At 37.9% G+C, this 26,282-nt stretch overlaps 1 protein-coding gene across 1 annotated transcript; it reads right to left on the bottom strand.

Moving 5' to 3' along the window:
• Positions 1 to 1,063: 1,063 nt before the first annotated feature.
• ANKRD7 (ankyrin repeat domain 7) lies at positions 1,064 to 26,282 on the bottom strand (the record flags this gene model as incomplete). The annotated part of the gene is made up of 7 exons (XM_082632240.1): positions 1,064 to 1,068; positions 8,250 to 8,356; positions 16,492 to 16,629; positions 17,303 to 17,409; positions 18,578 to 18,751; positions 18,912 to 19,026; positions 26,050 to 26,282. 7 exons carry the CDS (start codon positions 26,280 to 26,282, stop codon positions 1,064 to 1,066), a joined length of 879 nt encoding a protein of 292 aa, XP_082488366.1.

The raw sequence follows: 26,282 nt of genomic DNA, 5'->3' as shown, positions 1-26,282 counted from the left end.
ATAATGGGAACTCAATAAGTATTTGTTGAATGAAACACCTGACTTCTTTTTGTGAATAATAGACTTCTAAAGTGTACCTTGATTAACGTATTCCCCAGAGTCCTCAGTTGCTTAATTGCTCAAAGCAATCAGGCATCCTAGGTTCTACTTGTAATAGTTCGCTGCTGGTTGAATACTTCAACAAAATCCCAAATGAAATAATAGTTCCTAGTAAAAGAAGCACAACATCCTTACTGTTTCCCTGCATTATGAGAACTCTAAATATGAAAAAGGCAAAAGGAAAAAATCTGTCAACACACGTGCATGTATAACCTAGGTCTGTACATTGATCAGAAAAATCAGGAAGATCTATGGGACACTTTCTTAGAATCTTGTAGACAGAATCAGAGGTGGTACTTCTAGTTAGCTGACACACATTGCAAAATAAAGCACCATTTCTATTCTCTCAGGTCATTTTTAATCCAATCTTTTTTTTTTTTTTCCCTCTTGGACACATTTTTTTTTTGTGTGTGTGTGGTATGCAGGCCTCTCACTGTTGTGGCCTCTCCCGTTGTGGAGCACAGGCTCCGGACACGCAGGCCCAATGTCCATGGCTCACGGGCCCAGCCACTCTGCGGCATGTGGGATCCTCCCGGACTGGGGCACGAACCCGTGTCCCCTGCATCGGCAGGTGGACTCTCAACCACTGTGCCACCAGGGAAGCCCTGGACACATTTTTAATGCCCTTTCCATTTCAACTTTGTCTAGTTGCCTCTTTGTCCAAGCTCCTTCTGTTCCTTCCTACCTATTTCTTCTTTCTACCTATTCAGGTATTCCCCCATCTCTGTAATGATCCCCACCCATCCTTTCTCTCCATGTATCCTTTTCCCCTTTCCCCTTCACTTCTCCATCTCTCATTAGACCCCTTGATCTCCCCACCTATCCTATCTACAGGATCACCTCCTCTCCCCAAGCAGTACTGGTTCTTTTAAAGAATTATTGCTCACTTTTATATAAATTAGTTTTTCATTCTCAGTTCCTGAAGAATTTGCTTTATCTATGATAAGGATAAATATCTCTAATATCAGCCTACAAGGACAAAACAAAAAAAAAGATTAAGCATTTTAATCCTACATAATCTGAACTGGTACACACTAATGGAAACATACATTGCCCCAGAATATCTCTGATCAATTTCCATCTCTATCTCTAGGTATCTTACATAGAACCCTATTTTATAAAACTGAGCAGTACTTAGGTTGTCCACTAGATGGCAAACAATTATATTAGGAGACACAAAACAAAATTTATAGAATTATAGATCTTCTTAAAAAGAAAAGGCAGATTTTCTTTTTCTTTCTTACAAATGAAGCAAGTACTAAATAAAATATCTTAAAACCACCTTAAATCTTTATCCAGGAAGAAAATCCTTCCAAATTCCTATTCCCTTATAATTATTTATGAATCAGAAACAAAACAAAAATAAATAGAAGATTGGCTATGCAGAGGAAATGTTTCTCAGTTATGGAGACTAAGCAATAGGTCCACAAGTATTAATAATTGAAGTAGGAATAAATAAAATGAAAATGTACCATAAGCAGTCCTGTGAGTAAAATGGTCTAGATTTTAAAACACTATAATCACTTAGGAGTAAAAACTTTGTCTAGAAGGGAAACATTAATGATCATAAAAAGAGGAAATATCCAAATAGCATAACAGTTCAGTGAAGGATGAATATATTATTATGGATAGAGTCAATTACTATAAGGAATCACTGACTTAAGATCTGTTGAACCAAAATAAAGTCATCTCTGCATACTCTATCACATGCAATAACATGACGAATAATAGGTCAATAGCCTTGATATTTCAGATGTTCATGTAAATCAATAAACAAGTAGAACTACATCAAACTAAAGGGCTTCTGCACAGCAAAAGAAACAACCAACAAAATGAAAAGGCAATATATGGAATGGGACAATATATTTACAAATCATGTGTCTTATAAGGGATTAATAGACAAAGAACTTATACAACTCAAGAACAAAAAAGCTAACAACTTGATTAAAAAATGGGCAGAGGGACTGAATAGACAGTTTTTCAAAGAAGACATACAAATGGCCATCAGGTACATGAAAAGAGGCTTGATATCACTAAGCAGCAGGGAAATGCAAATCAAAATGAGATATCACTTTACACCTGTTAGGATGGCTATCATCAAAAAGTACTTCTCCACAAGATATCTATTATTACACAGGGGAAAAAAGATATGATTATGTTAAGGGTCTTGAGATGGGAGATTATCTTGAATTTTCTAGGTGGACCCAAAGCAAATACAAGAATCCTTATATGTGAATAAGGGAGGCAGGAGAGCCAGAGAAGAAGCAGAGATCAGAGAAATTCAATATCTGGGAGTCAGGAGCCAAGCAGTGTGGGCAGCATGTTGAAGCTAGAAAAGGCAAGGAAACAGATGCTCCCCTAGAGCCTCCAGAAAGGAACACATTCTGCTGATACCTTGATTTTAGCTTTGTGAGACCCATTTTGGACTTCTGACCTCTAGAACTGTAAGATAAAAAACTTGTGGTGTTTTAAGCCACTGTGCTTGTGGTAGTTTGTTACAGCACCAATTAGAAACTAATGCAACTCCGTAGAGAAGAAATATCAGGTATTTATTTTAAAGCAAGAAGGTAATTACCTAAACTTGAGTAAGATTCACTTACATCTCAGAAAAGACTGCAGGATAAAAGCATCCATCTTATGTTACACATAGTGAAAATTTGTTTCCTTGTAACTGATAAAATAATTGTGAAGAAAGGCCTGATTTCTTGACAAGGTATTTGGATGAGCACATTGCCAGTGAAATACACACTGTGAAAGTGACAACTCTCTTCCAAGTTTCACTGGCAAGAGGAAAATAATCCTGCATAATAAAAGAGACCAATGAGGGCTGCAAGACTGAGCTGCTATGAGACAATTAGGGGATGGGGGGATGTGGAAACCAGAATAGGACAAGAGTACTTGTCCTGGGGACTGAGTGAATGAAATGCCAGGAGCTGTATGCTGTGACCCTCTCCCCATGGTTTCTGTATTAGTCAATTTTTGCTGGGACAATAAACAATCTCAAAGTCTCAGTCGCTTAAACAATGAACAGTTGTTTCTCACTTATGAGTATTGGCTGTGACTCTGCTGGGCCTACCTGGGTTCCTGATATCAGTTAGGCTTTAGTTTAGATCTGCACTGAGTCTCATGCTGGGACCCAGGCTGAAGAAGTAGCTGCTATCTAAGCATGCTGTTCTTATGTAGGATGGTAAGAGTGCAAGAGGGTGATGGGCTTCTGCTAGAAAAAGGCAACCTGTCACTCCCACCCCTGGAAGTCACATGGGTAAGCCAAGTCAGTGGGAAAGGGAATAGGGTCAGGGAGAAAGAATGGATACTGCTGAACAATATTACAATCTAATATAATCTACTATAATCTACTATAAAACTACAGTCATACTAGGAAAATAATAAAAAACCTGGTGTCATGTGAAATTTGGTGAAAGCTAGAGTGTACGGTGAGTTTTGCATTAAGGTCTGCACAGAACTGAAACAGTAAGCCCAGGAGAAAAACAGCAGAAGAAAAAACTGGTTACAGTTTTATTTATTCAACCCAAAGTAAAAGGAAAGTAAACTAACATTTTTATAAGTGACATCTCTTTATCAGGTACTGTGTTGAATAATTTCATTCTCATTTACTTTCACAACAAGTTTTTCAGATGAGGAAACAAGTTCAGAAAGGTTGAGATTCTTGCCCAAGTTCCTATAGTTTGTGTTCCATGATGCTAATCCAGGAATATAGCATTAAGGAAAGTTGAAAAACTAAGGAGCAGAGGGGCTCTGAGTGAGATCAGTGGGCATAGAAATTGACTCTTTAGCAATAGAAGACTCGACAAACACAAAAAGATGGCACCCTCCATCAAAACTGGGAAAGACTTGTTTTATATGGAAATGAGGTTAAAACAAGCTGGATCTATAGCCCAGGCAAAGACATGGTCCATGGGTTTCTGGAAGACAGTAGGGTAGCATCAGCACCCAGGAGATGGCTGGTACCAGCAGAGGCTAAAGTTTTAGAGAGATAACGAAGAGAACAAATTCAGCAGAGTTTGTGATGGAGCTAAGACAGGGCCACCCCTAGCCCATTAGAAATACCCTTGAAAATTAGAAATGTGCCCTTTCTTCCTTTGGCACAGACCTGTGTCAGAACACATACTTTGGCCAGTACCACCTGTTCCCTCCAAGAGGGTGGCCTTCACAACGTATGGTATCACCCTAGTTTGGTTGGGATGAGAAGGGGATGGGTAAAGTTTGAGGATTCAATCATAAAGAACGATATTCCTCCAAGCTGTCCACATGAGTGAGAAAAGTAGTCTATTTATATGGCTGCCTAGAGGAAATTCAAATATTCACCTAAAGTTGGATATATATTAAATAGGTGTTTTCTGTTGTTAAACTTCTTAAGAGTAAATGTGCTCTATTTTAGACATTACCAGGCACACTAAAAAGGAATTCTCAATGTAATAGCATTCTAAGATTTTAAATACTTGAGAGAACTAAAAACAATGAGCTGGCAATTAAACTCAAGTCAAATATTGCTGTACTAAACCTGCCCTACAACATACTGTTTTAAAGTATGCATTTTCCCCAAATGGGTAGTAAACACAAATTCAATTATAAAATATCAAAGTTCTTTCTCTATCCTGTCTAATTTTTTATGAGATGTCCCATGTCAAAATTCCACCCAGCCTTCAGGACCTGATTCAGACCCTCTCTTCTCCACCAAGGTTAACCTTGGTCAAGGTTCCATAAATGATCTCTCCGTCCTCTGATCCTTGGGTACTTGGCTTGTGTCTGTATTATGAATTAACTTTGATTATGATGGGTACATTTTGTTTGGAACACCCAGAGAAACTTTACTTATGAAGGCAAGCCCAGCCGAAAGGTTTCTCTTTTATTTTGAATCACCTCTGACCCACCCTAACCTGCTGTAAGTATTAATAGTTTATCACTCCCTCTCCCCTGCTAATATTGGGTTGGCCAAAAAGTTCGTCCGGGTTTTCCCATACCATCTTAGGAAAAACCCAAATGAATTTTCTGGCCAACCCAATAGTAAAGGCCTTATCCTCATTAACTTGGAAGTTGACAAAGATTGGGGTGGGGGCCAGACTAAACATTTGTGAGATCATTGAGGGCAGAGGATATAAGACACCTTTTTCTTCTTTGTACCCCAGTACATAATATGGAATTGAGATCAGAGGTTCTCAGCCTGGGCACTGTTGCCATTTGGGGCCCAATACAGACTTGTAGGGGACTGTCCTGTGCATTATGGGCTATTTAGCAGTATTCCTCCATAGTGCTGACAACGAAAATTCTCTCCAGACATTGCCAAATATACTCTGGAGACAAAAAGTTGCCACCAGTTGAGAACCACTGATCTAAACCATAGTGAAAATTAAATGTGTGTTGAGTTGCTGTCAGGAATTGTCAGTTTTTTCTCCACTTTGGCTCTTCCACACCTCCTAGCACTAGTAGGGAGTTCAACAAATATATTTAAATGAATGAATGGTTTAAATACATTGCAAATAATGCACAAAGCTTTCCTCTGAGCCATTCAAAATCGAGTTTATAAGGATGATATATATTCATTTGTTCATGAGAGAGATGGTATGGTATATTGATTAATGCAGCAAATTCTGGAGTCAGACTGGGTAGGTTCAAATCCAGAGTGCAGGGGTTCATATCCCAGCTCTCAGCTTCCTAGCTCAGGAACTTTGAGCAAGTCATTTAACCTTGCTGCACCTCAATATCCTCATCATAAAATGAGGATACAAATAGTACTTACCTCAACAAGACTGTGAAGACTACATGAGTTAAGATACGTGAAATGCTTGGAATAGTGCCTGACACGCTTCAGTTATTATGTATTCAGCAAGTTGAATACTTTACTCCAGGCATTTTATAAGTGATGGGGATTTAACTATGAACAAAAAGTTCAAGCTCTCATGGAGTTTGCAATCCAAAAGGCAAGGAGGAAAGGGACAGAAAATAAAGCACTGTAAGAGATGGACAGCAGGGCAGCCACACCCTGCTGCGCTGAGGTCCCATGTGAGGCGAGGAAGCTGTCCCAGGAGACAGCTAAAGAAGAGTCTTCCAGGGATTAGTCCTGAAGCCAGACCATGCTGCATGTGTTTAAGGAATGGCAAGCAGCACAGTGAAAACTCTGAACTATATACTGTGTCTTTAAAAAGAAAAATGAAAAATTATAAATTTCCTCTGAGATAAAAAAAAGCTAAGCAAATTTTAAAAGACTACAAAAACATGCCCAAAATTTGACAAATGTCTTGTTTGGGTGATGAGACTATGGGCGATGCATTTTTTTTCTTTTCTATGATACCCTGGATACGTATTAATATAGTATTTCTAAAAAATCAAAAAGGCTTTATCAATGATGGTCCTTGTAAATGAAACAGAATTTCCATTTACACAGGATTATTTCTATTTTTTCCTCTATTTTGTAGCTGAAATGTTAATATTTTTACTTTATTTGAATGTTCTAATGTGTGCTTAAGACAGTATGTTGCAAAGTTTACTTTTACTAATATCTCATTTAATATTTTGACTAAAAAGTTTTTCTCTGCCCATATGCTTAACACAAATTTCTTTTTTTCAACTGATGGGTCACAACATAGACGTTTGTCTTTTGAAATTTCTTCACATCTTCTAAGGTGAAAATGGCTCTCCATTTACCAAACTTTTCTTCATTGAGTAGTCAGCAAAAATTCTGTGATAGCTCACTTAACTACTCTTTCAAAATAGACTTTTCTGATCCAAGCAGCAGCAAAGGATTTGTAGAAATGAGGTTACACGTCTGGAAAATAAGTGTTATTTTTAATGTCTTCATTTATGTTCAAATATTTTCACTCCTAAGTATATTTCTTAAATTCTATGTCTCAGCTACAACACAATTATAATTTAGCATTGATACTTCTGCATTTTATAGTCATTTTAAAATAAGTTACCCCCTTTGAATCTGACAGAAATATAACTTTTTAAGTTTGCCATCTTTTGCAGTGTCTTCTGATAATTTTCTTGACCTAATATTTCTATTATGCTTTGATACATTATAGTGAAATTTAAAAATTCACTAGAAACTAGAAACATATATTGCCAGGGTAAAAGGATTCAGGGTGGTTTTGTTTGCCCTCAGGAGATACACAAAATGTAGGAGAGATGTTTCTATAGGTTCTACTGCTTTATTTCCCTAAAGAAATGAAGTATAAAATCACAGAAATTCTTTACTTCGTATAGCTGTGTGGACATTAAAAAAGAGACAGAAGAGAAGTTGTAGGAGAGGGAGATATGAAGATGTAGATCAAGAGTCCAAAAAGCCAAAATTTCATGAAAGATTGTATAAGATTAAGTTTATAAAAAAGGGAAATTAGGGAAATTCTCTCTTAAATTTACTCACCTAGAATCAATAGGGCCAAGCACTCTTCTAAGTATCATAACTATACATTTGGGGGGATAGAGAGTGTTTGAACAGCTGTGGCATTTAAATGATCTCCTTTTCTCATCAGGCTCTCTCTCTTTTTTTTTTTTTTCTTTTTTATACTATAGGTGAAGGGTAGGGTGGAATTGTGGTTGCTGGTGAATATAGAGAGTAAATGTATGACATTTTAATTCATCCAACATTTTTTAAATGCCAACATAAGACATATTCACACACATACACAAAAGCTGTGTTTTACAGACCTAAATAACTTTATGTATTTTTTAAAATAAGCACCAAAAATTATTTTAATGCATGGTGTTTTCAAATCTTCCCAAATACTGTTACTTAATTTTAAGTTTTATGTAATGATTAGGTATATATTATATTAACAATTTTCAAATATACTTATGTGAAGTATTTTGAGAATAAAATAAATATATTAATAGTTGTGTATCTTGAAAATCTCTATATGCATGCAAAAAAGTGTTTTTTATAACTATTCAAGAGACTGAATAAAAATGTCTTAATCATTCAGTGTATTTTTACATTACATTTTCATTCAACAGTGTCAGAATATTTTAATCACCAATATTCCTAAGAACGGTGCTTAAAAATATTTAGCATTCAAAATAGGAGAAAATTTCAAATCTAGATATTATTGGCAAAAGCCATGTCCCTTCTTAAAAACCAAACAAATAAAAATCAACAAGGAAAACTACTTGTTCATTTTGTATCTTCTTACCTTCCTCCAGTTCTTCTGTATCAGATATAGAGTCCAAAGTTGTAATTGTAGAGTTAGATATCTGTTTAACGTTCTTCTTTTCATAATTAGCAATCAATTGGTGATATCTATCCACAAAGAGAAAATATATATGAGTTCCAGCATTCATAAATATTCAGTTCAATTCAAAATACCTAATTATCAAGTCAAAACTGTAGACATTAGCTAATGCCTTTCCAAGCATATCACACACAGCTGACCTCAAGCCTCCTCTCAAGCCAACTCCATCAATAGATGCCATTTTTATTTCACATACTCCCATTTTCTGGCATTTCTTTTTTTCCTATAACCACAGATAAGCCACTGGCAAGGTAGAAAAAGTGGCTTAAGTTATACTTGGTGTATTAGATTGCTAGGGCTCCCATAACAAAATACCACAGACTGAGTGGCTTAAACAACAGAAATTTATTTACTTGCAGTTCTGGAGGCAGGAAGTCCAACATCAAGTGTGCCAGTAGGGCTGGTTTCCTATGAGGGCCACAGGAAGGATCTGTCTGTTCCAGGCCTCTCTCCTTGGCTAGTAGATGACTGTCCTCTTGCTGCCTCTTCACATAAATTGTCCCTCTAATCTCCTCTTCTTATAAGGACACCAGTCAAATTGAATGAGGGACCACCCTAATGCACAGTCATTTTTAACTTAACAACTCTTTAAAGGCCCTTTCTCCAAATGTAGTTATACAAAATCTGTGGCACTGTGAGAAAGGACTTTAACATGAATTTGGGGGGAACACAGTTCAGCTCATAACACTTGGGCTTAACAGTAAATTGACAAAGTGAAGACATTTAACTCAGTCTAAGACTGAACCATATCCAGTAAAGAATAAACCTTTTCTCCATGCCTGAAAAGAGCCCATTCTAGCCACTCATTAATAGACATATGATTTCAGAATTTCAGTGAAAGGAATGAGGCAATGTGTGGGGTAAAGCTAACTGTAAAATAAATATCTAAATATAATTCCCTCATTTGAGACAGTTTCACTTATTTTTAAAAAACTATGTATATGAGAAACGTTTATTCTATGTTTCCACTCTGAATAAAGCAGTAGACCTTATGTACCAGGAAAGAGAGCTAACAAATGGTACTAAAAAATAGAGGCTGTGTACTCACTATGGTAGATAGACAATAGCTACTTAACCAACAAAAGTCACAACTACAGAAAGCTTAGTTACCATTACAAAAGAAGGGCAAAAACAAAAAAGAGGATGGGGGCATTAGATTGCAGCTTAAAGTCATTTGCAATTTTTATTATATGCTGATAGTTTTCACATCCTAAATGTAATTGCTTGGTCATTAGGAAATTACCTCTCTTCCCTTTTACCTCTTTGGAAAAAAGAAAAGTAATATAATGCTCTTAGAATTTTCAACATTGGCGGTATTAAAGTAATATTGAGATGATGAAAATGCCATTGTCATTTATTCTTTTTTTTTTTTTTTTTTTTTTTTTGCTTTATAACAAATTTAATCAGTTATACATATACATATGTTTCCATATCCCCTCCCTTTTGCGTCTCCCTCCCACCCTCCCTATCCCACCCCTCCAGGCGGTCACAAAGTACCGAGCTGATCTCCCTGTGCTATGCGGCTGCTTCCCACTAGCTATCTACCTCACGTTTGGTAGTGTATATATGTCCATGCCGCTCTTTCACTTTGTCACAGCTTACCCTTCCCCCCCCCATATCCTCAAGTCCATTCTCTAGTAGGTCTGTGTCTTTATTCCTGTCTTACCCCTATGTTCTTCATGACATTTTTTTTTCTTAAATTCCATATATATGTGTTAGCATACAGTATTTGTCTTTCTCTTTCTGACTTACTTCACTCTGTATGACAGACTCTAGGTCTATCCACCTCATTACAAATAGCTCAATTTCATTTCTTTTTATGGCTGAGTAATATTCCATTGTATATATGTGCCACATCTTCTTTATCCATTCATCCGATGATGGACACTTAGGTTGTTTCCACCTCCGGGCTATTGTAAATAGGGCTGCTATGAACATTTTGGTACATGTCTCTTTTTGAATTATGGTTTTCTCAGGGTATATGCCCAGTAGTGGGATTGCTGGGTCATATGGTAGTTCTATTTGTAGTTTTTTAAGGAACCTCCATACCGTTCTCCATAGCGGCTGTACCAATTCACATTCCCACCAGCAGTGCAAGAGTGTTCCCTTTTTTCCACACCCTCTCCAGCATTTATTGTTTCTAGATTTTTTGATGATGGCCATTCTGACTGGTGTGAGATGATATCTCATGGTAGTTTTGATTTGCATTTCTCTAATGAGTAAAGATGTTGAGCATCCTTTCATGTGTTTGTTGGCAGTCTGTATATCTTCTGTGGAGAAATGTCTATTTAGGTCTTCTGCCCATTTTTGGATTGGGTTGTTTGTTTTTTTGTTATTGAGCTGCATGAGCTGCTTATAAATTTTGGAGATTAATCCTTTGTCAGTTGCTTCATTTGCAAATATTTTCTCCCATTCTGAGGGTTGTCTTTTGGTCTTGTTTATGGTTTCCTTTGCTGTGCAAAAGCTTTTAAGTTTCATTAGGTCCCATGTGTTTATTTTTGTCTTTATTTCCATTTCTCTAGGAGGTGGGTCAAAAAGGATCTTGCTGTGATTTATGTCATAGAGTGTTCTGCCTATGTTTTCCTCTAAGAGTTTGATAGTGTCTGGCCTTACATTTAGGTCTTTAATCCATTTTGAGCTTATTTTTGTGTATGGTGTTAGGGAATGATCTAATCTCATACTTTTACATGTCCCTATCCAGTTTTCCCAGCACCACTTATTGAAGAGACTGTCCTTTCTCCACTGTACATTCCTGCCTCCTTTATCAAAGATAAGGTGACCATATGTCCGTGGGTTTAACTCTGGGCTTTCTATCCTGTTCCATTGATCTATCTTTCTGTCATTTATTCTTAAATTAGTGATGGAGCAAACTACAAAAAGAATGTTCTAAAAACCACTTAGGGTAGATGAAAGAAGATTGTGAAATTTCCTACTTATCTACTTACCCAATAATAGCTTCATAAGACATATAGATGTAAACAAGTTATTTAGATAAATAAGTACTGTTTTCAGACCAATAAATATATTATTGTACAGATATATGTGTCTCATATATCAAAAGTTTCATATATCCAAAGTTTTTAAGTGATAAATGAACAGTTAGGAACCCCAGTTATAAAGCAAATAATCCTTTTTATACTACATATATTCACCAGTAATTTATCTCTTTATTTTATTTAAATTTTTAAACATATGGTTTGCTTATACCAAGGTAAAACAAAGTACACATGTCCAATATTGCAAAGATGGAAATACTGTATTCAATTATGGTTGACATATTTAATAGATTATGAATTCCTTATTTTCTAAAGTTCAATTAAATTAAGAGGTTTAAAATAAACATCTGAATGTGTATATGAAAATTATTTTACTTTCCCTCTCCCCCTTCTCGTTCCTTCTCCCCCTGTGATTTTCATATGAAATTAATGATTAAAAGGTATTGTTAAAATGTGAATAAAGTAGATGGAAGAAGAATAAGAAAACAATAAACTAGAAAAAATACGTATTCATAATTTAAAATTGCCCTTAAAATTATAAAGAAAATATTCTATATGTTGTTTAAATTCATTAGCTATAAAATAATTTCTGTTCATTGCATCTTATTTCTCATTGACTATGAAAATCAGAAATTCATGTTCATCATGAAAAGTTTTATCTTTTGGGTATAATGAGAATATACTTAAGAATTCTGAAAACTTAAACTATAGTTAGCTAATAACAAATTAACAATAATATTCAAAACAAACAAAATATTTACATTACTAATATGTAAAAACAATGAAAGGGGCTTGTGTGGATTAATCATCATTTGCCCAACTCTATTGCCCATACATTTATTTTCTTTATTGAGGTGTAGTTGATGTACAATATTATATAAGTTACAGGTATACAACATAGTGATTCACAATTTTTAAAGGTTATACTCCATTTATAGTTTTTGTAAAATATTGGCTATATTCCCTGTTCTATACAATATATCCTTGTAGCTTATTTATTTTATACACTGTAGTTTGCACCTCTTAATCCCCTACCCGTATCTTGCCTCTGCCCCCTTTCCCCCCACCCACTGGTAACCACTAGTTTTTTCTCTATGTCTATGAGTCTGTTTCTTTTTTGTTATGTTCACTAGTTTGTTTATAAATTCTACAAATAAGTGATATCATATAGTATTTGTCTCTCTCTGACTTATTTCACTAAGCATAATACTCTCCAAATCCATCCATGTATTGCAAATAGCAAATTTTCATTCATTTTTATGACTGAGTAGTATTCCATTGTGTGTGTGTGTGTGTGTGTGTATATATATATATATATATATATATATATATATATATATATATATATATATATATATATACCACTTTTTCTTCATCCAGGTGATATCTCGCTGTGATTTTTTTCATTTTCATTTGTCTCCAAGTGTTTTTTGATTTCCTCTTTGATTTCTTCAGTGTCATTGGTTGTTTAGTAGCATACTGTTTAGCCTCCATGTGTTTGTGTTTTTTGCAGTTTTTTTCTTATAGTTGATTTCTAGTCTTATAGCATTATGGTGAGAAAAGATTCTTGATATGATTTCAATTTTCTTAAAGGTACTGAGGCTTGCTTTGGCCTAGTATATGATCTATCCTTAAGAATGTTCCATGTGCACTTGAAAAGAATGTGTATTCTGCTGCTTTTGGATGGAATGTTCTTTAGATATCTATTAAGTTGATCTGGTCTAATGTGTCATTTAAGGCTAGTGTTTCCTTATTGATTTTCTGTCTGAATATGATCTGTCCACTGATATAAGTGGGGTGTTAAAGTACCCTACTATTATTGTGTTACTGTCTATTTCTTCCCTTATGTCTGTTAATATTTGCTTTATGTATTTAGGTGCTCCTATGTTGTATGCACATATATTTACTATTATTACATCTTCTTTTTGGATTGATCCCTTGATTTTTATGTAATGTCCTTTTTTGACTCTTGTAACAATCTTTGTTTTAAAGTCCATTTTGTGTGGTATCAGTATTGCTATGCAGCTTTCTTTTGATTTCCATCTGCTGACCTCTACATTTCAAATGCATTTTAACAACCCTACATTTTTATTCTACTCCCTTCACAATTACTATTTTTGATATCATGTTTTATATTTAATTGTTTTGTGTATCTCTTAACTGCTTATTGTGGATATAGATGATATTACTACTTTTGTCTTTTAACCTTCTTACTAGCTTTGTGCATGGATGATTTCCTACCTTTCCTGTATGTTTGCCTTTACTGATGTGTTGTTTCCTTTTATAATTTTCATGTTTCTAGTTGTGGCCTTTTCTTTTTTGTTTAGACAAGTTCCTTTAACATTTCTTGCAAAACTGATTTGGTGGTGCTAAACTCTTTTACCTTTTGCTTCTTTGTAAAACTTTTTTTCCCTCCATCAAATCTGAATGAAGCCCTTGTTTTAACCTTTCATCACTTTAAATATATTGTGCCACTCCCTCCTGGCCTGCAGTTTCTGCTGAAAAGTCAGCTGATAGCCTTATGGGAGTTCCCTTGTATGTAACTTGCTGCTTTTCCCTTGCTGCTTTTAATATTCTCTCTTTATCTTTAGTTTTTGCCATGTTGATTACAGTGTGTCTTGGTGTGTTCCTCTTTGGGTTAATCTGTATGGGACTCTCTGCCCTTCCTGGACTTGGAAGCTGTTTCCTTTTCCACATTAGGGAAGTTTTCAGCTATTAGGTCTTCAGGTATATTCTCAGCCCCTTTCTCTCTTCTCCTTCTGGGACCCCTATAATGTGAATATTAGTGTGGTTGATGTTGTCTCAGAGATCTCTTAAACTCTTTTCATTCTTTTTTCTGTTCAGCATCAGTGATTTCTACTACTCTATCTTCCAGCTCACTGATCCATTCCTCTGTATCATTTAGTCTACTGTTGATACCTTCTACTTGATTGTTTGTTTCAGTCATTGTATTCTTCAACTCTGTTTGGCTGTTCTATATTTTGTAACACCTTGTTAAAAATTTCTAAATTCTCAGTCTGTGCATCCATCTTCTCCTGAGTTCTTTGATCATTGTTACAATCACTACCCTGAACTCTTTCTCAGGTGGATTCCCTATCTACTTCACTTAGTTATTCTGGGATTTTATCTTATTCCTTCATTTGGAACATGTTCCCTTTTACCTCATTTTGCCTAATTCACTTTTTATTTTTATGTATCTGGTAGGTTGGTTACATTTCCTTGGATAAGTGGCCTTTTTGTAGGCCTATGCATCCCAGCAGTGCACTCTCCTCTTGTTACCAGAGCTATATGCTCTAGGGGTGCCCCTTATGTGGGCTGTATGAGTCCTTCTATTGTGGCAGGCTGATTACTATGGGCAGTCTTGTAGGCTTGGTTGGCCCCTGGTCTGGTTCATTGCCAGGCCCTGCCCCACTGGTTGGGAGGGCCAGATTATGAGGTGGCTGACTATAGAACCCTGGGAGGCCCTGTGGCTAGTTCTGGCTCTCTAGTGGGCAAAATCAGGGTCCAGAAGACCCTGGTGCTATTGCCTGCCCACTGGTGGGTGAAACCAGGTCTTGGGGCTAGTGCAAGCCTACTGATGGGCAGAGCTGGATCCTGGGGTCTGGTTGCAGGTCCCAGGAGTTCCAGAGCTGGTGTCAAACTGCTGATGGGTGGGGCCACTTCCTGACACAGTTGGCTACAGGGTCCAGGGTGTCTTCAAGCTTGTGTTGGCCTGGTAGTAGGTGGGACCAGGGCCCAGCTGGTCACAGGGCAGGATTTGGCCTGCTGGTGGAGGGGCTGGCTTTGTAGGTTGCAGTGCTGTGGCTGTCTTGTGGCTGCTCTCTGTCTGCTGGTGGGTGAGGTTGGTCCCAAGGCTAGAACATGCTTGCTGGTATGTGGGACCAGGTCCCTGGGCAGGGTCTGGCCTGCTAGTGGTGGGCCAGGTCCACAGGAGCTGGGTCCTAGGGTCTCTGGCTGGAGGGCCCTGGGGGTCCCAGGTCTAGTGCCTATGCACTGGAGTGTGGGCCTGGGTCCTGGGCCTTCTGGTGAGCAGGGCCCTGTCGAGGGGCAGCTGTGGGCTCAGGAGGCCTTAAAGTAGCCTGTCTGCTATGGGTTGGGCTGTGTTCCTGCCCAGTTAATTAATTGCTTGACCTGAAGCATCCAGCACTGGTGCCTACAGACTGTTGGGCCAGGGCAGCACTGCGTCCTGAGGCCAATAAGCTAGAGGAATGATTCCAGAATGGTGCTTGCCAGCACCAGTGTCCATGTGATAGAACAAGCTCCCAATATGGCTTCCCCCAGTGTATGTGTCCCCAGGGTGAACTCTAGTTGCCTCCTGCCTCTCCTGGAGACTCTCCAAGAACAGCAGCTGGTCTGACCCAGGCTTCTTTCAAATTACTGCTTCTGCCCTGGGTCCTGGAGAGTGTGAGACTTTGTGTGCATCCTTTAAGAGAGAAGTCTCTATTCCCCCCAGCCCTGTGGGAGTCCTAAAAATAAGCCCTGCTGGCCTTTAAAACCAAATGCTCTGGTGGCTTGTCTTCCTGGTGTAGGGCCGCCAGGCTGGGAAGCCCGATGTTGGGCTTGGACCCCTCATTCCCTTGGGAGAACCTCTGCAATTGTAATTATTCTCCCACTTGTTGGGCACCCACCTGGGGGTATGGGACTTGACTATATCATGATTCTGCCCCTCCTACCCATTTAGTTATGGTTCCTTCTTTACATCTTTAGTTGTAGAAGATCTTTTCTGGTAAATTCCAGTCTTTTTCATCAATGATTGTTTTGTAAACAGTTGTAATTTTGGTATGCCCATGAGAGGAGGTGCACTCAGGGTCTTTCTACCCAGCCATCACTGCCAATCTCCTCTTTTGCCCATATGTTTTATTAATGGTATGTCATAGTTGCTGGAATCCCTGTTCTGGCATACTTCAAATTCCCATGCCACTGGGAATTTATTAATCTGTAGACTCAGCCTACCTGCAGTTCTTATATTGATTAGGTCCTATATTGCTGTTCTTATATTGACAACAAAAATCAAGCATCCCTGGATCCATGGGTCCAGAGTTCTTCATGTGTTTACCCCTATTGTGTGCTTTGTACTTTGGGGTTCGTGTTTCTTTTCTTATGCTCAAATTCCACACAATTGTTAAAAGATAGGCAGTATCACTTACATAGTAAAACCATTGAAAGAAGCATATTCCTCAGCTGTGAATCCATAAATATCTTGACAAGATAGGTTCACCTCTTGCTGAAGAAGAAGACTGACTAAACTTGTTGGTTCATCACTGAGAGCAATCATAAGGGCTGTTCTGAAGCAAGAGATATAAATGTGTCCATTTATGAATCTTAACCATGTCTTGTACTTTTTAAAAAATGAGTCTTTTAAATTTACTTTTTAAATGTATGATCAGGAAAAGAGTTGGGGCAAGAGTGTAAAATGTGGGGCAGATCTCAAAAAGGTGTGCTAATCACAGATCATATCATGAAGTCTAAAGATAAGAGTCTCTAGGAAGCAGCTAGCTCTGTGGTTTTCAACCCCTGCTCCTGGGAACACTAGTGTTTTCCAGGAGATGTCTCAAAAATTCTACGGAGGGGAGTGTCTGGGACTCTGAGTACCCTATCCCCATTTAACTACAGCATCTGGGATTTAGAGATTGAGTTTCTGTGTAAGATTCTAATGTTAAAAAAATAATAGCAGTAATAACATACCAATCTGGCCCAACTGTTTGATTTTGCAGATAGAAAAATATATCCTGGGAATCTAAGTAATTTGTCCAAAATCATATGGCCAAATCTTTCCAGTTTCAAAAATATGTCTCATATATACATATATGATATATATATAGGCTTACTTCAAACTGAGGTCAAGAGCAGTCTGGAGTATTTAAGTAATGAGCACCTAGAATTTAACATATGTGTGCATGTGTATATATTCCTGTTAGATAGCTATAGTTATATGCTCTTATTTAACATTAATTATACCTTTGATTCTTATCTGAAGCATTCACATCTGCCCCACTCTTCAGAAGAAATTCTACCATTTCTGCATTATTTTCAGTAACGGCAAGTAAAAGTGGAGTATACCCATCCTGGAAAAATTATTTCAAAATGATTATTTAAAATATTATACCAACATTGCATGCCTTTTAATTTAAGTTCAATTTAAAAAATAAGTATGCTTATAAGAAACCTCTGTAGTATCTTGTAATAACCTATAATTGAACAGAATCTTAAAAAGAATATATATATGCCTGTCAAAAAATCAAAATAAAATTATAAAAATTATAAAAAATAAATAATAATAAAATAAAATATAGTTGGCCAGTCAAAAAATAAAATTGAAGTTTCTGCTTTAGGCTTAATTCAAATTGTGGGCAAGATCACTCTGGAGTATTTAATTAGTGAGCACCTAGAATTTAACATAAATATTCCAAACCATCAATTCCCATTTCATAATGTTGTTACAGCTGAGTTTCCTAGGGTTTCATTTAAACTTCCAAGGCTGGGACTTATTTTGGCCTGTCATGAAGATAAAGTATCAGTGAACTAAAGTGTTAAGAAGCTTAAAAACATATATTAATCAGTTATCCATAAAGTCTTAATAGGTGACTTGGACTACTTTTAGTATAACAAGTGATTTTCTAATTTTACTCTATTATAATTATTCACGAGATATAAAAGGACATAGTCTTCATGATTTTTAATCAATGTTCATTTATAGGGAAATCGAGTATTTTTCATGTGATGTACTTCTTTGAACAGTTATAATTATTAAACCTCATGTTGCTTTGGAGATCAAGATTATAATCTGAAATGAAATGGAGAAAGGTTTTTTTTTAAAAAGGAAAACCTTATCAGTATTTGATAATCTCATTCTCCTTCTCCTTCTCCCTAATTTCATTTTGTAAAATTCATGTTTTATATAACGTGTCTCAACAGATATAAATTATCTGCAATGAATACCTTCTTTTACTGTTTTCTAAAATATAATGTATTGGGCCTCCCTGGTGGCGCAGTGGTTGAGAGTCCACCTGCCAATGCAGGGGATGCGGGTTTGTGCCCCAGTCTGGGAGGATCCCATATGCCGCGGAGCGGCTGGGCCCGTGAGCCATGGCCGCTGGGCCTGTGCGTCCGGAGCCTGTGCTCTGCAACGGGAGAGGCCACAACAGTGAGAGGCCCGCGTACCACAAAAAAAAATAAAAAATAAAAAATAAAAAATAAATAAAATATAATGTATTGTTTTTAATAGAAGACTACCTTATTTTGAGCTTCAAGATTAGCTTTGTGTTCAAGCAATTTTGCAACTAATGAGTCACTTTGATGACAAGCAGCATAATGAAGAGCAGTATTGCCGTATAAATCCACCAGGTTTGGGTCTGCACCGTGTTCTAGAAGAATAGTAGCACAACTCTCCTTGCCACACTGTACTGCCTGTCAGTACAAAAAGAATAGATGGGTAAACAATTTGCTATTTAGGATCTGATATATTAAACTAATGTTTAATACTATGTTTTAAAATATGAAATATAACAAAGGTTAACTAGGAGAAGAACTCAAATGTAATTCAATTGAAAAGGAAAAATCAGCACACCTTAGTCAATGGAGATCTGTTTTCACCATCCCAGACATTTACTTTGCACTGTTTCTCAATTAAGAGAGATACAATATTTGAATATCCATTAGCACAGGCCAGGTGCAAAGCTGTTCTGTATCAATATAATGAAACACAAAGTTAGATAGATAATTATAGATAAGTCTTACTTTGAGAAGTTATCTGCTATGCCCAAGAACATGCCAGATCATATATTATTAAGCTATTTGCTTTGTGTACTTATTTATATTTACACAAAGTTTAATTAATTATAATTGCTTTTTACTGAATTGAAAGAGCTGTGCAAATGCCTGAAGATCAAATATTTAACTGGTTTCACTTCAAAGAAAATTTAACTATGCATTAAACAACAGGTTTTTTTCAAACACCAAAATGAAGTATGAGCCTTGGAGAATGATAAAATTAGGCATCCAATTATGTCTAGAAATGATCTCCAAAACCTAAGATACATGTGCCAGCTAACAGGAGGAAAAGACATTGCCTATGTTTGCCTATTGCATGGCATACTACACCTAAGTGTGTGTGTTTCTCTTTGCTCAGCTATTAAAGTTGTCATTTGCATCTAAGAAGTGAACACAAAGATGAAAGCCTAAGAACGCTTTAAGTTGTAGATCTCAACCTAATTTTCAGTTATTAAAATAATTTCTACTTCTCAAAGAACCATATTCTATGTAGCCTCCCAGAAACCAAGCATATAGTCATGAAGTATGACAGCTATTAATGAGCTCCATTTAAACTTTGTGGCTTTTAGCCTAGACTAACCCTCAATAAACGTTTATTTATTTGTGAAGGTGATGTCTTTATATCCTAATTTTAAGATAATTTCTTAATACAAAGTCTATATACAGATAGCCCAGGTCCCAAACAGAAGATTTTAGATGCCATTTTCCCACTTCATTTTAGGTCCTCAGAAGTACTTTATGGGTACCTAAACAGAACTGTTATTGACACTAAGAGTAGCAAAATGCAGCCCACAAGGACTTGAAAATAAGGTAACTTTCAAAGAACAAGGCTCGTAAAATCCAAACATGATGATATAACTTACCATTTATGGGAGTAAACCCAAAAAATATAAAAATAATTTTGAACAATTTGGAAATACAAAAACTCCAATCAAGTTTACCTGAATATAATCTCTGGAAGGCAAGACTATAACTATAATTCAAAAAACCAGAAACCTAAGCAATTATGTCATTCTCTCTGAAGACTGTACTCAGAAAGAGGATGGTCAGCTAAGTGATAGACTGAAACCAGAAGTTATCCATGATTAACATCCTTCATGGTAAAGAATATATGAATTTAAGGAACCCATACTTCCCAGTCATTGGAAAGGAATACTTTGTTTTTCTGTAGAACAAAAATGATTCCTCAGACATCATGGTCTAGATGAAATATCCCTCAAAATGATCTACCTTGTTTTGCCACGATTCCATCCTTTCCAAACAAACTTCTGATAACTAATTTGGTTTCTCAGAAATCATGACACAGGAAAAGCACTAATTAGCCTTTTTGTTGACATCCATAATTTGGCTTAAAGGTAAATTTCCTTATGTAATAGGAAGTTTCTCCAGTCTTCAACCTGAACATATGGGGCCGAAAGGCTTTAAGCTGACCTAAAATAAATCCTTGCAGTAGCATAGCAAATCCTAAAAAACATTTTGACCCATCCCCTTCACCCACTGTTATATATATCTCAAAATTTTAGTCTCAAGGAACTTAGGTGGCTTTTACTCAATCTTTAGATCTAATTCTCTTTCCAACTCCAGTTTCCTTTTTTCATTAAAACAAACAAAACCCAAAAACAAAACCAATTTCTCTTTCTCTGAGAGAAAGTAATTGGCATTTGAGTAATTCCCAGGAGGTGTTGCAGAAGTGGCTGCTGCGTGGCTGCTGCCCGCCTGCTGAATATTTCACTCTTCCAATTGCAGTCTAAACCCTGTGTGACGGGGACCTTCAAGATGGTGAAGGAATAAGACGGGGAGATCACTTTCCTCCCCACAGATACATCAAAAATACATCTACATGTGGAACAACTCCTACAGAACACCTACTGAACGCTGGCAGAAGACCTCAGACTTTCCAAAAGGCAAGAAACTCCCCACGTACCTGGGTAGGGCAAAAGAAAAAAGAAAATACAGAGACAAAAGAATAGGGATGGCATCTGCATCAGTGGGAGGGAGCTGTGAAGGAGGAAAAGTTTCCACACACTAGGAAGCCCCTTCACTGGTGGAGATGGGGAGTGGGTGGGGGAGAAGCTTCGGAGCCATGGAGGAGAGCACAGCAACAGAGGTGCAGAGGGCAAAGCAGAGAGATTCCCATGCAAAGGATCGGTGACGACCAACTCAACAGCCTGAGAATATTGCCTGCTCACCCGCTGGGGCTGGGAGCTGAGGTTCGGGCTTCAGCGGTCAGATCCCAGGGAGAGGACTGGGGTTGGCTGCGTGAACACAGCCTGAAGGGGGTTAGTGTGCCACAGCTAGCCGGGAGGGAGTCCGGGGAAAAGTCTGGACATGCCTAAGAGGCAAGAGACTATTGGTTGTGGGTGCGCGAGGAGAGGGGATTCAGAGCACGGCCTAAATGAGCTCCAGAGACGAGCATGAGCCGCGGCTATCAGCGAGGACAATAGAGATGGGCATGAGACACTAAGGCTGCTGCTGCAGCCACCAAGAAGACTGTGTGCAAGCACAGATCACTATCCACACCTCGCCCCCCCCACCCCGAGAGCCTGTGCAGCCTGCCACTGCCAGGGTCACGTGATCTAGGGACAACTTCCCGGGGAGAACACACAGCACACCTCAGGCTGTTGCAATATCATGCTGACCTCTGCTGCTGCAGGCTCACTCCACATTCCGTACCCCTCCCTCTCCCCGACCTGAGCCAGAGCCCCCTAATCAGCTGCTACTTTAACCCCGTCCTGCCTGGGCAGGGAACAGACACCCTCAGGTGACCTATGTTCAGAGGCAGGGCCAAATCCAAAGCTGAACCCAAGGAGCTGTGCGAACAAAAAGAGAAAGGGAAATTTCTCCCAGCAGCCTCAGGAGCAGAGGATTAAATTTCCACAATCAACTTGATGTACCCTGCATCTGTGGAATACCTGAATAGGCAACGAATCATCCCAAAATTGAGGCGGTGGACTTTGGGAGCAAATGTAGACTTTGGGTTTGCAATCTGCATCTAATTTCTTTCTGGTTTTATGTTTATCTTAGTTTAGTATTTAGAGCTTATTGTCATTGGTAAATTTGTTTATTGATTTGGTTGCTCTCCTCCTGTTTATGTATATATATATATATATATATAGTTTCTTTTTTCTCTTTTTCTGAGTGTGTATGTGTGTGCTTCTCTGTGTGATTTTCTCTGTATAGCTTTGTTTTGCCATTTGTCCTAAGGTTCTGTCTGTCCATTTTTGTTTGTTTTTTTAGTATACTATTTAGCACTTGTTATCATTGGTGGATTTGTTCTTTGGTTTCATTGCTCTCTTCTTTCTTTCTTTCCTTTTATTATTTTTTATTTTTAAAAATTTATTTTTATTTTAGTTATTTTATTTTGCTTTATTATTTTTTTCCTTTCTTTATTTTTTCTCCCTTTTCTTCTGAGCCATGTGGCTGACAGTGTCTTGGTGCTCCAGCTGGGTATCAGGCCTGAGCCTCTAAGTGAGTGACCTGAGTTCAGGACATTGTCCACCAGAGACCTGGCTGCACGTAACATCAAATGGCAAAAGCTCTCCCAGAGATCTCCATCTCAACACTAAGACCCAGCTCCACTCAGCAACAAGCAGGCTACAGTGCTGGACACCCTATGCCAAACAACCAGCAAGACAGGAACACAACCCCACTCATTAACAGAGAGGCTGCCCAAAATCATAATAAGTTCACAGACACTCCAAAACACACCACCAGACCCGGTCCTGCCCACCAGAAAGGCAAGATCCAGCCTTATCCACCAGAACACAGGCACCAGTTCCCTCCACCAGGAGGCCTACACAACCCACTGAACCAACTTTACCCAGTGGGGCAGAAACCAAAACCAATGGGAACTATGAACCAGCAGCCTGTGAAAAGGAGACCCCAAACACAGTAAGTTAAGCAAAATGAGAAGACAGAGAAATACGCAGCGATGAAGGAGCAAGGTAAAAACCCACCAGACCAAACAAATGAAGAGGAAATGGGCAGTCTATGTGAAAAAGAATTCAGAATAATGATAGTAAAGATGATCCAAAATCTTGGAAATAGAATGGAGAAAATACAAGAAAAGTTTAACAAGGACCTAGAAGAACGAAAGAGCAAACAAACAATAATGAACAACACAATAAACGAAACTAAAAATTCTTTAGAAGGAATCCATAGCAGAATACCTGAGGCAGAAGAACAGATAAGTGACCTGGAAGATAAAATAGTGGAAATAAGTACCACAGAGCAGAATAAAGAAAAAAATAATGAAAAGAATTGAGCACAGTCTCAGAGACCTCTGGGACAACATTAAATGCACCAACATATGAATTATAGGGGTCCCAGAAGAAGAGAAAAAGGGACTGAGAAAATATTTGAAGAGATTATAGTTGAAAACTTCCCTAACATGGGAAAGGAAATAGTCAATCAAGTCCAGGAAGTGCAGAGAGTCCCATACAGGATAAATCCAAGGAGAAACACACCAAGACACATATTAATCAAACTATCAAAAATTAAATACAAAGAAAAAATATTAAAATCAGCAAGGGAAAAAAACAAATAACACACAAGGGAATCCCCATAAGGTTAACAGCTGATCTTTCAGCAGAAACTCTGCAAGCCAGAAGGCAGTGGCAGGACATACTTAAAGTGATGAAAGGGGAAAACCTACAACCAAGATTACTGTACCCATCAAGGATCACATTCAGATTTGATGGAGAAATTAAAACCTTTACAGACAAGCAAAAGCTAAGAGAATTCAGCACCACCAAACCAGCTTTACAACAAATGCTAAAGGTACTTCTCTAGACAGGAAACACAAGAGAAGGAAAAAACTTACAATAACAAACCCAAAACAATTAAGAAAATGGTAATAGGAACATACATATCAATAACTACCTTAAATATAAATGGATTAAATGCTCCCACCAAAAGACATAGACTGGCTGAATGGATACAAAAACAAGACCCATATATATGCTGCCTAATGAGACTCACTTGAGAGCTAGGGACACATACAGACTGAAAGTGAGGGGATGGAAAAAGATATTCCATGCAAATGGAAATCAAAGGAAAGCTGGAGTAGCAATTCTCATATCAGACAAAAATAGACTTTAAAATAAAGACTATTACAAGAGACAAAGAAGGACACTACATAATGATCAAGGGATCAATCCAAGAAGAAGATATAACAATTGTAAATATTTATATAACCAATATAGGAGCACCTCAGTACATAAGGCAAATGTTAACAGCCATAAAAGGGGAAATTGACAGTAACACAGTCATATTACGGAACTTTAACACCCCACTTTCACCAGTGGACAGATCATCCAAAATGAAAATAAATAAGGAAACACAAGCTTTCAATGACATATTAAGCAAAAGGGACATAATTGATATTTATAGCACATTCCATCCAAAAACAACAGAATACACTTTCTTCTCAAGTGCTCATGGAACATTTTCCAGGATAGATCATATCTTGGGTCACAAATCAAGCCATGGTAAATTTAAGAAAATTGAAATCATATCAAGTATCTTTTCCAACCACAACGCTATGAGACTAGATATGAATTACAGGAAACAACTGTAAAAAATATAAACACATGCAGGCTAAACATTGTGCTAGTAAATAACCAAGAGATCACTGAAGAAATCAAAGAGGAAATCAAAAAATACCTAGAAACAAATGACAATGAAGATACAACAACCCAAAACCTTTGGGATGCACCAAGAGCAGTTCTAAGAGGGAAGTTTATAGCAATACAATCCTACCTTAAGAAACAAGAAACAGGGCTTCCCTGGTGGCGCAGTGGTTGAGAGTCTGCCTGCCGATGCAGGGGACGCGGGTTCGTGCCCCGGTCCGGGAAGATCCCACATGCCGCGGAGCAGCTGGGCCCGTGAGCCGTGGCCGCTGAGCCTGCGCGTCCGGAGCCTGTGCTCCGCAACGGGAGAGGCCACAACAGTGAGAGGCCCGCATACTGCAAAAAAAAAAAAAAAAAAGAAAAAAGAAACAAGAAACATCTCAAATACACAACCTAACCTTACACCTAAATCAATTAGAGAAAGAAGAACAAAAAAACCCCAAAGTTAGCAGAAGGAAAAAAGTCATAAAGATCAGATCAGAAATAAAAAGAAATGAAGGAAACGATAGCAAAGATCAATAAAAGTAAAAGCTGGTTCTTTGAGAACATAAACAAAATTGATAAACCAGTAGCCAGACTCATCAAGAAAAAAAGGGAGAAGACTCAAATCAGTAGAATTAGAAATGAAAAAGGAGAAGTAACAACTGACACTGCAGAAATACAAAGGATCATGAGAGATGCCTACAAGCAACTATATGCCAATAAAATGGACAACCTGGAAGAAATGGACAAATTCTTAGAAAGCACAATCTTCTGAGACTGAACCAGGAAGAAAGAGAAAATATAATTAATTTTGTTTTCACAGTAAGTGGTTGTTGATGAGCTTTTTGAAGATCCTCTACAACTGAAAAAAATTTTCGTAGGAGATCCACATTAAAAAGTTAATTGTTTCGCTCTTTCAAAGTCTTAAAATCTTAATAAGCACTGTTCTGGGAAGTCGCCTCTACCCTTTTCCTATTAGTACATTAGGAATATGGGAAATCTTAGTGGCTGGGGACAGTATATACCAAAGGAGAAAAACCATAGCATGGGGAAAGGGTGAAGTGCCCAGTGCAGATTAAGGCAGTGGGAGGAGTGGAGGGAATTGGGAAGGACACAAATGCCCTCAGATATCCAGGTGAACATTTCTAAAACTAAGAAGCTGAAAGTTGGGGGTATGACCCTCTGCCAGTGGTTGCCAGACCTCTCCACTATGGAAAACTCAGAGTGACAACCAGTGGGGTAGTCCAGACAAGTCCTGTTTCTGGTTAGAGGACCCAGTGGCCCCAGCTTCCCCTCCATGCTGCCCTTCATCACTCTGGTCACCTGTGTTCTCTGTCCCGCATGTTCACATCATGTTTCTTGAGCTGAAGATACTCCTTTACCTTCTCTAAATCCCCGACCGAGGCAGCTTTGTGAAGTTTCTTTAAATCCCTATCTCTAAGGTTGTAGCCTGGCTGGGCTGGAGGACCGATACTGGCTGGCCCGCCTATGGGCAGGTGTGAGCAAGAACTGTGGGGCTTATCCTTCCTTCTCCATAATGTGAAAAGCTTCTTCAT

Source organism: Mesoplodon mirus (assembly GCF_964341445.2).
Source record: "Mesoplodon mirus genome assembly, chromosome: 9".
Classification (NCBI taxonomy): Eukaryota; Metazoa; Chordata; class Mammalia; order Artiodactyla; family Ziphiidae; genus Mesoplodon; species Mesoplodon mirus.
This window is presented reverse-complemented; position numbering and strand designations above follow the sequence as displayed.